Genomic DNA, 15,052 nt, shown 5'->3' with positions numbered 1-15,052 from the left:
CCCTTTGTGCTGCATTTGACTGTGGCTTGTGCCAGGAGCATGTCATGGAAACTGTTGAGGGGGTGCTACACTTCAGGGATTTGCACTTGTGTCGGGGGTCCATTTCTTCAAGCTTCGCATCTTGCTGGTTGCTGCTGCTAAGTGCACCTGGGAGGCAAGTTTCTGTTTGCCAACAGAAAGTCACCTTTGGGATGGCGGCGAGAGTCATTGTGCACATGTTCACAGATACGCCGTGTTACCAAGCCTCACACTCTGACTTCTCTCTGGCAAGGACTTACAAAATAGTCTCTCTGGCTGATTGTCAAAAATTACATCATATCGGAGTAAACTGCTTTTAAATCAGACATCCATTATTCATGTATATTAACTGCTTTTTTATTTTTTTATTGGCTGTTTTGTGTATGATTTACTCTTTTCTCACTAGATCCCCCCTCCCACCCCAGTTGTCTGTCTTTCTCATCGTTTTTTTAAATCTTAGCTCATCTGTGAATTTATAGAGGCTGTTCACTTAGCTTTGTATGTGAACATGAATATGCAGACCCTGCATTTTTTTTATAGTGAAATTTTTAACCACATTTTTGCGGGTCATACTTAGATTGGGTCAGAATAGCAAAGTGGGTCATGTACGTGACTAAATTATATTCCAAAGATCGAGAAGTCTTTTTCTTTTGTATCTTTTTTTTTTTTTTTAATGAGCATTACTAATCTTGTACTTTAGGATCTGTACTGAATGAAACTGTACCTCCCACTTCTGAAACGGCTAAATATGCTGCTGTGAGTGCAAAAGCAAATCGACTTAATGTGTTCATTTGTATGCGTGGAGCAAATCTCTACTGTAGGCCAGTGTGCTGTTGGCCTGTAATCGATAGATACAGGCAGAGATGTGTAGCACTTATTCATTCTTTCGTCAAATACATATTGAGTCCCTCCTATGTGCCACACAGGCACTGCCACTGCACTGCAGGCTGTAGTGCTGGAGGGTCCCCTGGGCATCTGGAATCTTTGTGGTCCTGGTGAATTGCCCTGATCCGTGGCATTTGTCTGTTTGGAATAAGAAGGATGAGACTGTCTGTTCTGTGTATTTAACCCCCAATCAGCATTGTTGTTGTGGATAGTATTTGCATATTCTTAAGCACATTTACCTGAATTTTTACTCACTGTTCCAGTGTCCCAGGCCTTTTTTCTGGAATGATTTTCCACCTTCCAAAAGTATATTCTTTAGAAGTTCCTTTAGTGAGAGTCTCTTAGGCACAGGAGTTCTCTGTGTTTTTATCCCCAAAACCGCTTTATTTCACCTCAGTCTAAGGTAGTTTTGCTTGTTCTTTATAATGGTAGGCTGACAGCTTTCTCTTAGCCCTTTGAAGAGATTACTGGTTTTGACTCCATTGGTGTCACTGAGAACTTGGCTGTCAGTCTAAGGGCCATTGCTCTCAGGACTCTTTCTCTTCTTTTGTCTGCTTTGAAGATCTGTTCCTTACTTTTCTGTGGTTTCTCTCTGATGTGTCTGTAGGTGTGCATGGACTTTTATTTTTCCCATTTGGGATTTCTTGTGCTTTTTCCCTTTCAGTTGTAGAACATTCTGAGCCTTTGTCAAAATCTTCCTCTCCCTCATCCTATCTGTTGTTCCTGTCTGGAACCTCAGGGTAGATGTATATTGGACCAGCCTGTTGTCCTCTGTGCTATTCACTGCTTGCTCACACTTTTCATCACTGCCTCTCTGTGTTGCGTTCTGAAAGATGTCTTCAAATCTGTCTTTGGTTTACGGAATTCTGTTGAACTCTAATTACTTGTTGAACTCATCCGTTGCCTTTATAATTTCTAGAAATTCTATTTATTTTGTTTATCTCAAGGCTGCTCTGCTGGTTTTGAACCCTCACCCTCTTTTATTTCTATAAACGTTTTCAGCAAACATTTTTGTTTTACCTAGTAAGTATATGATATGATATTCTTGGAAGTCTATTCTGTTTGTTTTCTCTCTCATTTATGATGAGTTTTTTCTTTCTGTATTTAGGATTTTTTTTCAAAGACTTTATTCATGACAGATACACACACACACACACAGAGAGAGAGAGAGAGAGAGAGAGAGAGAGAGAGAGGCAGAGACACAGGCAGAGGGAGAAGCAGGCCCCATGTAGGTAGCCCGACGTGGGACTCGATCCTGGGTCTCCAGGATCACACCCCGGGCTGAAGGCAGTGCTAAACTGCTGGGCCACTGGGGCTGCCCTGGGATTTTTTTAATTATGAACTCATATTTGGCTGATCTTGATTTGTAGGTTTCCTAAGGCGTCTGGGTTGAGAGGGTCTTCCTCCTGAGAAGACTGCCAGGTACCAGGAGACCTGTTACCAACCTGAAAATAATTACTAGGCATAGGGATTTGGGGCCTTGCAGGTAGTATAAATTCAAACCCAGGGTCCACATTTTTCATCCTGAGCTGAACCTGAGGCAGACAAGTTTTCAGATAGGCTCTCTTTGCCAGTGGATTGGCTATCTCCCTATTTTGCTTTTTATTGAGTGTGCTATCCATACAATGGCCCCAGTGGTAGACAGACATCTTGGTTCTGGTGTTCCATTTGGTGCTGGGTAAAAACTTTGCCTCCTCTTTCCCTAGTTCTAGGCTCCTGACATTGGCAGATGTCCTCAGAGCAGCCCCTGACATGAGTGCCACGTCCTTTTCTGGTTTTAGCGCCCTCTTCATTTTTGGCTCCTGAGAATTTCTCTGATTTCTTAGGAGTTAAACAGAATGTTTGAAGAATGTTTAATAGACTAAAACTTACCCAGCACTTTCAGTGTTTGTAAACAGGAGGGTTTTCCACATATTCTAGTCTGCTGTGTTGTCAGGGTAAAACCTTAGCCTGGATACAGTTTGGGTGTTTTAGAATCTGGATATTCTGGGGAGATATCTGTGGAACCTCCTTATATTTTGAGTGAGATGAATTGATACTTTGAATATGCCAGTAGTAAGATTAGGCATCCAGAAATGGGAAAGAACGTGTCAAGCAAAAAAAAGTGTATCTGGATATTTATTATGAACCAGACTGTGGTAAGCTCTGGGTTTGCCAGATACCATGTACCAATCAGTTAATCTCCTAGCACATGCTGGGTCTTTGATCACTGCTGCAGGAATGAATGATAGGATTTCTGCTCCAAGGAACTTAGAGTCTAAGTCTGAGCAGTGTTTTACAGCATGTGGTGCTTGGTAACAGAGCCTCCTCAGCTGGCCTGCCCAAAGCAGCCTCCAGTATTTGAGAACCACCATTCTGGGGAAAGCAGCTGATATGCAGTTCAAGATGGGTCCTTGGGAACACCAGCTGAAGTGTGTAGATAATCAGTAGCTTTAGTACTACAAGAGGGGAACTTGTCAAGTTGAACTCTGCCAAGGGTATAGAGAGGGCACAAGATAAGCTTAATCGGGACAGAAGAGGAAGAACATGAGGATTCTTTGCTTTACTCTCTAGAATTTGGCTTCTTACCATGACTATTCCCCCTCATAAGAACAAAGTGTGTGGTGTAGTAATAGGGGTGGTTTCTTAGGGAATCCGGAAAGAGGTAGACTTTGTCATCTCCCCTTGGACTTCAGATATCCTCCCCCAAACCATGCATTTTATCTTTGACTCTCTCAGCCTGGCGTCTCCCAACCTGTAGCTCCCTTTGTTGCTTTCTTTTTTAAATGGTGGCAGACAAGTGATCTTTAAATCACCATGCTCTTTTAAATGCCACTATCATCTTGTAAGGAAGCCTTCTGACCATTCCTCACTCCTCTGGAAAGGCAGTGCCTCACCTAAGGAGGTGAGCCAGCTGCTTAGGTTTTTGTGATGCCTTTGGCAGATAGAGGAGTATGAGGAGGATTTACTGTTTGGGTAAGTTTAAAATCAAAACAGAAATCGATTTCCTTTCTTATTTATCAGTATATGACCAAAAGTCTGGGACTGTAAGCTCTATAATCTCTTCATAGTGATTTCTTAACGCAACTGTGTCCTGTCTCATTATGAAGGTAGTAGCAGTCCCACACTTAGGAAACATTTGCAGTGCAATCCTCAGTTCTTATTGGGTAGGTGAAGGACCTCACCTACCCACTGCAGGGTCAATAGCTTTTTCTCAGCTCTTTCCTTCATGCTTTGGTTGGAAAGCCAGTCCTGGGCACATTAAATATTCCAAGTCATACCTGGAAGGTACGGTCACACCTGTACCAGGGTATCTCAGATGTTAACCCTGTGGCTGCTACTTCCTTCCTGATTCTACCCTGCCATTAACAACACCAGATGCAAGGACATGGCTGTAAGGTGGATCTCCTTAGAGAGGCAAGTCCCATGTATGGAGGAGCAGGACAGCTGGTGGCTGTGCACCAGCTGGTGAAGAGGTAGATTGTTTCAGCTGGCAGCAGGCTGAGGCTTCTGCATGTCATCCGCCATCCCTGTTCATTCCAGTACCTACTGCAAAGATGATTAATAAATATTTGTTGACTTAGCTGTTGAATGAATTACATTATTGGTCTAAAAAATTGGAAACAATCCAAGTAGCCACCAGTATCTTATATATCCATAGAGAAATTCTATGCAGCCATTAAAAAGAACAAGATTTATCTATGATACTAATGAAGAAAGGACTCTCACTCATGTTGTTTAGGAAAAACAAGTTGTAAAACAGTAATCTCATTCAGAAAAAAAAAGTTTTATACACACAGAAACAGACAAGGCAGACATATGTCAGAAAAAAAGTCTAGCAGGATATACACTGAACTGCTAAAGTGTAGTTTTTTTCTGAGAGACATCTATGGAAGGTTACCACTTCTTGTTATGTAATTCTGTTAGAATTTGTTACAAGATCAGGACACCTGGGTGGCTCAGCAGTTGAGCATCTGCCTTTGGCTCAGCGCGTGATCCTGGGATTCGGGATCGAGTCCCACGCTTCTCCCTCTGCCTGTGTCTCTGCCACTCTGTGTGTGTCTCTCATGAATAAATAAATAAAATTTTTAAAAAAATTTGTTACAAGATCTATTACATTTGAAATCTATTTGAAAAAATAGATTAAGAAAGATTTTAGAGAAATCTGAATAGCTGACAAAATTGAAACTTTGGATTCTAAGACTAAGATTTATGAAAATACTAAGTATTTTCTAAGAAGAAAAAAAGGAAAGAACCTTCTGCTGAAGTTCTTTTTAAACAATGCTCATTTCCATCAGATGCCCTCTAGTTATCTACATGGAACCCAAAGAGCAAGGAAAATTACCCAGTGTCCTCTGACTACACACCACATCTCCTTAGTTACCTCTGCAAAATTTATACTAGTCTTAACCTCGTCATTTGAAACCATACTTAAAATAAAGATCTTCTCTATAATCACTTATTTAGGCTCTTTTGTAACATACACTTGGTACTTAAAAGGAAAAATCCCCACCAATATCTATTGATTTGGTGGTCACATTAGTGTAGAACATTTTCTCTGAGATTTTAGCTCTGAGTAGTATTTTCCTTCTTTCCAGCATATCCATACACCTCTGAGAGGGAGTCAAGTGGCCATGGGTTGAGACTCACCCAACTAGGGCAATAAAGAGAAAAATTAGTCTAATGCATGGTCTTAACAAGAGGGGGAGTGTGAGCATGAATAATTAATCTCACTAGTCTGTGGCAATCAGATAAAATGAAGTCCCATTTGCTCAACCTTATTAAAAGAGAGAGAGGGAGGGAGGGAGGGAGGGAGAAATGGTAAAGGTCGTTAAGGGACTTTTAACATGGAAAGAACCGCCTCTGAGATGGGTAATGTGTTTTCTAATCTCTGTGGTCTTTAACTAACCCTAATGGTAAAGGTACTCTTCGGATATTCTGATTCGTTGAATTATTAAACATTTTAGAAAATACTTGACTCTTGACTACGAACTTTGATGCCTTTATGAGGAATTTGCAGTCTTTCTGGAGAGGGATCAGATTTCCCTGTGCCACTCAGAGATGACCCATCCACTTGTCAAAAAAAGAATAAGTAAAGATGGACTCAGTATCAGATTTTAATTCTGAAGTTTACCCTCGACATTTGCAAGTTAGAGGCCTACCTTACTACTATGGAGGTTGAAAACAAAATGAAATTGAGTCCAGGAACACCACTGAAAACTCTATTATGATACAGAAGCATGGAAAATTATCCTTATGAGAGACTGTGAGGTTGCTGTTAATTTTTTTTCCTCCCTCCAGGAGCTGATTATATGCAGCTTCTAGGTTATTCACTGTAGATAGAAGATTTGATTATTTCTGTGTTCTTACTTGGAAGAATAACTTTTTTTCCAGATATTTTAGAGTTGTTGGAGTTTTTTCAAACTTATTTCCTTTTTCCCCCTAAAGATTATTTATTTATTCATGAGAGACACAGAGAAAGAGGCAGAGACATAGGGAGAGGGAGAAGCAGGCTCCCTGTGGGAAGACTTTTGCAGGACTTGATCCCAGGACCCTGGGATCACGACCTGAGCCAAAGGCAGACACTCAACCACTGAGCCACCCAGGTGCCCCTCAAATTTATTTTCAACTGCATGAAAATAAAAATAAAATTCAGCGTGTTCTCTATAATCTTAATGGATTAGGAAGGCATTTAAAAATTTTTAATTGCCTCTTTTTCTTTCAGGTGCTGCTGGCAATAGTTAATTAATATGATAGTCTGTTTTAACTGTGAAGCATTTCCAAAGATTCACTTGTTAGAAATGTGATCATGGTTTTCAAGGTGGAGACCATCAACCTCTCCATACTGAAATAAGAATCTGTATCCTGATAATTGATAAATGTATATTTACAACAGTGACTAATCTATAGCAAGCGTTTATTTTTTTTTTAAAGATTTTATTTATGTATTCATGAGAGACAGAAAGAGGCAGAGGCATAGGCAGAGGAAGAAGCAGGCTTCCTGCGGGGAGCCTGATGCGGTACTCAATCCCATCGGGATCATGCCCTGAGCCGAAGGCAGATGCTCAACCACGGAGCCACTTAGGTGTGCCATAGTAAGCATTTAATGTTAATTTATTGAATTACTAAGATTTTTTAAATAAAAGGCTTAAGTAATCTTTAGAAAGATTTCTTATGAATCATGTTTTTTTCTTTTTGCTGGAGAGAAAGCACAGAAATGTCCAAACATAATGCATACATTGTCTAGAGATCAAGCCTACTTTGTTTGCTTCCACATCTTATTGTACAGAACCTCCTAAAATTAGCAAGTGGAGAGTGGCTGAAGAGAGAAATGTTTGGAAATGTTCACTATACCTCAATTAAAAAGATTTTTTTCGGGCAGCCCAGGTGGCACGGCGGTTTAGTGCCACCTTCAGCCCAGGGCGTGATCCTGGAGACCAGGGATCGAATTCCATGTCAGGCTCCCTGCATGGGGCCTGCTTCTCCCTCTGCCTGTGTCTCTTCCTCTCTTTCTTTCTCTCTGTGTCTCTCATGAATAAATAAATGAAATCTTTAAAAAAAATCTTTGTGTCCTAGGATTGTGCACCTTGGCATGAGGAAATCTTTGGATGTTCTTTTATTTTCTTTTGCGTTTCATTTTGTCATTCTAAGAGCTGCATCCGTATCTGGTCTTGACCTGGAAAATGTCAGGAAATGAAGCGGTGGAACATGTTCCTTAAGGGGAGCTGAGTACCAGTGCTGAAATAAATGTTGGATGCAGGCCTGCTGTGTGCAACCCCATGCCTATGTATCTTCCTTCCTCTCCAGATCCTGGTGTACAGCCTGGAAGCAGAACGCTGCCTCTCAAAGCTTGGTAATGCACTTGGTGATTTCACGTGCGTCAACCTCAGGAATAGCCCTCCCAGCCTCATGGTCAGTGGCAACATGGACAGGAGGTAGGTGTGAGTGAAAAGCCACATTTTGTAGCCATGGCCGCTTCTGCTGGGGCTTTGCCCCTCTACCGCGCTCACTCATTCCCTCTGCTGCTCACAGTGCCATGTTCTCACTCCACAGCCTTGCCTGCCTTCGTTCAGCCCTGATCCTTAAATACTGTCTCTGTGAACTTGGAGAACAAAGTCTTGCATTAGGTAATAGTTGGACAGAGCTATGTCTCTGCCTCATATCTGAAACACCACAGGAAGGTGGTCTTTTAAGCCATTTGGTGGACACAGTTGGTAGAAGGTCCAGTGAGACCACTTGGAATATCTTTTGTCCCCCTGCTGCAAAATTTGTTTGGCATTTAAAAGCTCACTTTCTAATATTAAAAACAATAACCTAAGGGCTGAATCATGTTCAACAGAATAGGGTTGCCTGCCAAATGATGTCAAGAGTGTATTTCAGAACACTATGGTGTCCCTCTGGTGATGGGGGGAAAAGGGACTTGGTGGGAACAGGTTCCAGTTTCTATTTAGCTGATTAGCAGTCTTCTCTTTAACGCTTTGGCTTAGGGAGTCGGATTTTCCTGGTACAGGGTCTGGTGCCAGCCACGGACGCTCCAGGAACCATCAGCACGAAAGGATTAAAGTGTTTGAAAAGACCCTTCGAGTCCAAATTTTAGGTCTTTTCCCCCTCCCCATCCCCTCTCGCCCTTGTCTTTTCTTTTCCTTGTCTATTTTTTTTTTTGGCTGGTCATCTGCCATGTCTGATGCAGTGCCCCCGAAGAGAGGTAGCATGGCTGGAGGCCAGGGTCCGCCCGCACCCCCACCCCCGGGCCCGGCCCCGGGCTGCAGGTGGCAGGCTGCTCGGTGGGGGGATCAGATCGCGAAGCGGGCCCTCCTGTGTGCCAAGCCTCAGACCTCTGCCGCCCAGTGCAGCAGCTTGCACAAATAATTATCGTGTCCAATAATATTTTCAACTCCTGACCTTCACCCCTCCGCTACCCCCTTCCCTTAGAGCAGAAAGATAATATGAGTGTGCTCTACTGAAAGAAAATTTTTCTCCAGGCTTCCTAAAATGGCTGGTAATCTCTGAGCTCAAGAATTGAACTCCTCAGGGATGTCCAGTTTTCCTTTAAAAAAAAAACAAACCAAAAAACCAAAACTAGGCCTGATAAGTGGCCCCACATGTGGCACAGCAAATGAAACCAGTTCAGTTTGTAGTTTACCCACCCACCCCCCCGCACCCCGTTTTAGTTTCCAGCATGAGCTGTGCAAAGGCTTGAGTTTATCTGATAGGCTCTCCCCTCAGGGACCGAGCTGGTACTACTCTCTTTCCAGGAGAGCAAATGCAGAGGACTTTTGAGGGCATCCAAATGGAAGGGTTGAGGATTATAGGTTATGCTTCAGAGTTTGTTTACAGCATGAGCATTTAGGTGTTCAACTGCAGCGAGGTTCCCAGGAAACCACCATGTTGTTCCAGAGAAGAGGCCTCTGCTTTCTGCATAAGTTAGCCCAGTCAGCTCTAGGGAGGACATTGGAAGCCAGAGTGTCCTGACCCTTGTCAGCTGAACAGCATCCTGTCAATTAGGAGACCTACAGATTCCATAAAGCTGACTTTGTCCTCTGGAGCAGGACTGCTAGAAGAGGAGCTAAAGGCTCTGCGTAAAATGCCTCTCTGGTCATGTTCAAGTGCAGATTTGACTGTGTGAAGTCTCTTTCATTAGGAAACCAATGTTATGGTGGTGGTATGGGTTGTTGCTATTGTTTTTTTAAACCTGTGTGTCTGTGGATGTACAGAAAAGACCAGTGGCTTGGAGTTGAGAAGGGGGTATTCAAAGTGGCATTTCATCAGGGCAGTCCTAGGTCTGTGCTAGCTGTTTGACCACTGCAGGGATGCCAGGGGGCTCACCATTATATAGGAGGTCGTTCCTCATGAATCAGAATAGTAGAGTAAGCAAAATGAATTTGAAACACAGGGGTTAAGAATTATATGTCTGGAAAAAGGAAAGAATAAAGAATCTAGACTTTCAAATATATTAGAGGGTAGAGGTGTGTGTGTGTGTGTGTGTTTTCCCCAAAGGCTTCATAGCGAGTAGTAAGATCTCATTAGAGATGCACACCCCGGCTCTTACAGCTTATGTTTTATTTCAAAAGTGGGAATAAGGGGTCAAATACTATGAAGAGAACTGTGTACTTGGTTGTCACTTCATAGCCAATGCAGTTTTAAAAACCTGGACCCTCCTTCTTTTTTTTGTTTAAACTTAATTTCTACAGTGCTCTTAGTACTCTGTCAATAACTTGAGAATGAAGTGGACTCTAAAGACACATAAAACTGTCCCAGGTTAAGACAAATATAATTTTTCATGAATGTAAGGAAATCAGCAAACATGGGTGGAATTTTTTAAGTTTTGGGGGAGGGGTCTGAGAAGTTAAAATTAAAAAGGAGGGATCCCTGGGTGGCGCAGCGGTTTTGCGCCTGCCTTTGGCCCAGGGCGCGATCCTGGAGCCCTGGGATCGAGTCCCACATCGGGCTCCCGGTGCATGGAGCCTGCTTCTCCCTCTGCCTATGTCTCTGCCTCTCTCTCTCTCTCTGTGACTATCATAGAATAAAATTTAAAAAATTAAATTAAATTAAATTAAAAAGGAAAAGAATAGCTCACCTAACCTGTCACCCTTTCCAGAAAAAACAGGACAGTCTGATAAAGATGAAGAGAATGATGAGGGTGGAAATAGTCGCTGTCGGATTGTGTGTCTCCCTTGCTGGGAGAGAAGGCTGTAAAGTGGGGAGGAAAAGAGGTGTGGCTCTGCACAAGTCTTAACATAGTAGATCACGGACTTCTTCGGAATGCACACTTTGCCCTTTCCTGCTGAAACAACAAGAGTGAGGAATAACGTCAGAGGAGTGGTGCGTATCCAGCGTTAGGACTGGATGCTTATATCTGTTCTCCTCACTACACTGTCTAGTGCTCAGTGAGTGCTCAACATGAAGTTTTGTATTTATTCTAAGATGCCCTTTTCTGTGTTTTCACATCTGTGCAATCAAGACATGTCCTCTATAAGGACATCTTCAAATTAACTGCCAGCATCTTTACTTTTTTTTTTTTTTTTAAGATTCTATGTATTTATTTGAAAGAGCAAGAGAAGAGAGCATGAGTGCAGTGAGGAGCAGAGAGAGAAGCAGACTCCCTCCTGTTCAGAGAGCCTGATGCGGTGCTGGATCCTGGGACTCTGGGACTATGAACTGAGCTGAAGGCAGACGCTCAACCAACTGAGCCACCGAGGGACCCCCATTGGCAGCATTATTAAATGTTACCCAAAATAATGGTGCTTCTTACTATCAATGGGGTTTTCAATTAAATGAAAGAATGCATTTGCTCAATGAACGCAAAATGAATTAATGGCTTAGGAATGATAATTTTTACGAGAAGCCTGAATAGGTTACCGAGAGAAAGACTACAGGAAATAGGCCACTTCGTTGTTTTAGTGAGCTCTGTGGGGTTCAATGACCATTTAAATCTGTACATTATGTACATTAATGGCCACAATGACTTTGTGGCCATTATTTCTTCAGTTTTTTGTTTTGTTTTGTTTTTTGGCATTAATCTTTCTCCTGTCCTTCTGGGACTCAGTGATGTCAAAGTCAGACCTTCTCATATAATCCCACAGGCCATTGATGCTTTCCGTCTGTTCATTTTCTTCCCTAAACTTTTTGTCCTTCAGATTGCATAATAACTCTTCAATTTAACTTCAGGTTCACCGGCTCTTTTGTCATCTCCATTCCCCTACTGAGCCCATCTAGTGGATTTTTTATTTCAGATTTTTTGAGTTCAAAATTTCCACATAGATCTGTTCTCTGCTCAGAACATCATTCTTTCTTACTATTTTACCTTTACCTCTTGGAATATAGTTACAATAGCTACTTTTAAAGTCATTGATGATTCCCCAAATCTGGGTTTTTTTTCTCTTGAGAGGGTCACATTTTCCTCAGGGTTTTTTTTTTGGGGGGGTGTTTTTTGTTTTTGTGAGGTGGGGGGTGAGGTGTGTATGTCGAGTAATTTTAGATTGTATCCTGGACATTTGGAATGTTATGCTGTGTCCACTTTGGATCCTGTTGTACAATCTTGTGGAGAATGTTTTTTGTTTTAGGGGGACCTGGGTGGCTCAGTCGGTTAAGTGCCTGACTTTTGACCTCAGTTCAGGTCTTGATCTCAGGGTCATGAGTTCAAGCCCAAGTGGGCTCCAGCATGGAGCCTACTTAAAAAAAAAAAAAAAGTTTATCGTAAATAGGCAGTCACCCTGGTTAGGTTCGGACTGCAGGTCTGTCTTGCCTTCTATGGGTGGTGATTCTGGTGTCGGCTTGATTTTCAAAGGTTTTGTTATGCTTCTCTGGCTCTATCCCGCACATATGTTACTCAATAGTTAGTCTGAGATAGTAGTGGTTTTTTATTTTTTAAATTGAAATATAGTTGACATGCAATATTATATTAGTTCAGGTATACAACATAGTGATCCCAATAATCCATTATCCATTATCACCAGAATAAGTATAGTTACCATCTATTACCATATAATTATCACAACATTCTTAACTGTATTCCCTGTGCTGTACTTTTCATTTCTGGGACTTATTTTATTTTACACCTAGAATTTCGTACTCTCTTACTCTCCTTCACAATTTTGCTCATCCTCCCATCCCCCATTCCTTTGACAACCACCAGTTTGTTCTCTGTATTAATAGGGTGTTCCTGTTTTTTGTTTGTTCACTTGTTTTTTAGATTCCACATCTGTGAAATCATATGATATTTGTCTTTTTTATTTACTTTTCTCAGTATAATACATTCTAGGTCCATCCGTGTTGTAAATAGGAAGATTTCATTTTTTATGGTTGAGAATATCCCGTTGTATATTTATACCACATCTTTATCCATCCATCTATCAATGGACACCTAAATTGCTTCCATATCTTGCTCTTGTAAATAATGCCACCATTAACAGAGGAGTGCGTGTATCTTTTCAAGTTAGTGTTTTTCTTTTCTTTGAGTAAATAACCAGTGGAATTTTTAATTTTTTTAGGAACACCCCCCCCCCCCATACTGTTTTCCATAGTGGCTGTACCAGTTTATGTTCCCACTAACAGTACAGGATCCTGCTTTCTCCGTATCCTCACCAAGACTTACTTCTTTTTGATACTAGCCATTCTGACTGGTAAGAGGTCCTATCTTATTGTGGTTTTGATTTGCATTTCACTGTTGATTAGTGGTGTTGAGCATCTTTCATGTGTCTTTTGGCCATCTCTGTGTCTTCAGAAAAAATGTCTATTCAGGTCCTCTAGAGATGGCAATATTTTAAATCTTAGTTGAGATCTCAGAACCTTTGCTATAACTGGGTTGGAGCTGTCCTGCATAGCTCAGAGATGAGCCTGAGATAGTGTGGGATCTTGTACAAATAATAACAGGCTCTCCTTCAGTTTGTTCCTCTCTTCATCCCTATACTTTCCAGCTTCCAGGGGGGTTCTCTCAGTTTTACCTGCCTGCTTCACTACCACCATGCAGTGCTATGACTAGAGACTGCATCAGGGGCAAAACAACAGAGAAAAGAGGGAGAAAAATCCCCATAAGCCACCCCCCACACACACACACACACATTCTTTGGACTGCAAGAGCCCTTTTCCTTGGTCTTCAGAAGGTGGTATTTCTTTTAGAGTTTGAGCTCCTACACCACCACACTGCTCTGCTCTTGGAGCTCATACTTGGGGCATGGCTAAGAGAGAAGAGGCTCCCCTTTCTCCATGTGGCTACTTCCTCCACAGCCCACCATTTTGAGTTGACTCTCCAGAATCCTCAGATATTTGCTTTTTGTGTCTCATCCAGAGGTTTTGGCTGTGGTCAGCAGGAGGCAGGCAGCAACGGGCTTAATTCTTCTTGGCCAGAACCAAAACTCCCACTTTCTCTTCAATAAATGAGTAGTTGGCAGTTGGGGGCTGTGTTAGGTGAGGCCTCTTCCCATTCTTTCTGTTCTCCAGCTCCTCAGCAGTGGCCTGCTCATTCCCATCATGAAGTCAGGGGTCTGGAACAGAGCAGCTCATCAGTGTTCTGCAGGGAGAATCAAAGTAGGAGCTGGTGGTAAGGGCCTCTGTCAGGGTTAGAGTGGGTTGCCAAGGCAACAGCCACTGCACCAACAGTTCTCACTGCCTTTTCACCCTGTAATCTCAAGATTAGCTTTTAAATTTTTAGCAGCTTTATTGAGATAAAATTCACATGCCTACAATTTGCCAGTTGAAATAGTACAATCCAGGGTAACATTCACAAGGTTGTGCAGCCATCACCATCATTCCCAACGGAAACCTGTACCCACTAGCAGCCACTCCCCATTCCTCTCCAGCTCTAGACAACCACTGTTCTATCTTCTGTCTCAGGAACCTGTTTGGGACATTTTATATAAATGGAATCATATAAAATAGGATCTTTAATGACTGGCTTCTTCCGCTTGGGATGATGTTTCCAAGAGCAACTTGCATTGTAGCATGAATCACTACTTCATTCCTTCCCTGGCCAAATAGGATGCCGCTGTATGAATATACCATATTTATTCATTCATCCGTTATGGAACATTTAGGTTGTTTCCACTTTTTGACTATTAGGAATACTGTATCATTCAAGTACAAATTTCTGTGTAGACATAGGTTTTCAGTTTTCTTGGCTATATACTGAGGAGTGGAATTGCTGGCTTATATGGTAACTCAACATTGAACCTTTTCAGGAACTTCCAGACTCTTTTCGAAAGTGGTTGTGCCATATGATGTTGCCACTGGCAGCGGACGATGGTTCTGATTTCTCTACGTCCTCGCCAGTCCTCGCCAGTCCTCACTCTTGTCTCTAATTACAGCGTAACGGGTATGAAGTGGCAGCTCATTGTGGTTTTGATTTTCATTCTCCTGGTGGCTAATGATGTTGAACATCCTTTCATGTGCTTTTTGGCCTTGTCAGATAAATGTCCATTCAGATCCTTGGCCTGTTTTTTGGCTAGGTTCTTTGTCTTTTTATTTATTGAGTTGTAAGTCTTTCATAGATTCCAGATACCAATCCTTTATCAGATATGATTTGTAAGTATTTTTTCCCAATCTGTGGGTTGTCCCTTCATTTTCTTGGTGGTGTCTTTTGAAGCACAAAAGTTGTTTTTTTTTTTCTAAAGATTTTATTTATTTATTCGTGATAGACATAGAGAGAGAGAGGGAGAGGCAGGCTCCATGCGGG

General features: G+C 42.0%; 1 protein-coding gene across 1 annotated transcript in view; it reads left to right on the top strand.

Annotated features, from left to right (window-relative positions):
- Positions 1 to 15,052, top strand: part of FBXW8 (F-box and WD repeat domain containing 8) — a 120,811-nt gene that overhangs the window by 92,233 nt on the left and 13,526 nt on the right. The window contains exon 8 of the mRNA XM_041728897.1: positions 7,690 to 7,817. Coding sequence (XP_041584831.1) covers positions 7,690 to 7,817 — 128 coding nt within the window. The remainder of the gene's footprint in view (positions 1 to 7,689; positions 7,818 to 15,052) is intronic.

Source organism: Vulpes lagopus, chromosome 14 (assembly GCF_018345385.1).
Source record: "Vulpes lagopus strain Blue_001 chromosome 14, ASM1834538v1, whole genome shotgun sequence".
NCBI classification, from domain to species: Eukaryota; Metazoa; Chordata; class Mammalia; order Carnivora; family Canidae; genus Vulpes; species Vulpes lagopus.
The sequence above is the reverse complement of the archived record's forward strand: the minus strand, read 5'-3'. Positions and strand labels throughout refer to the sequence as shown.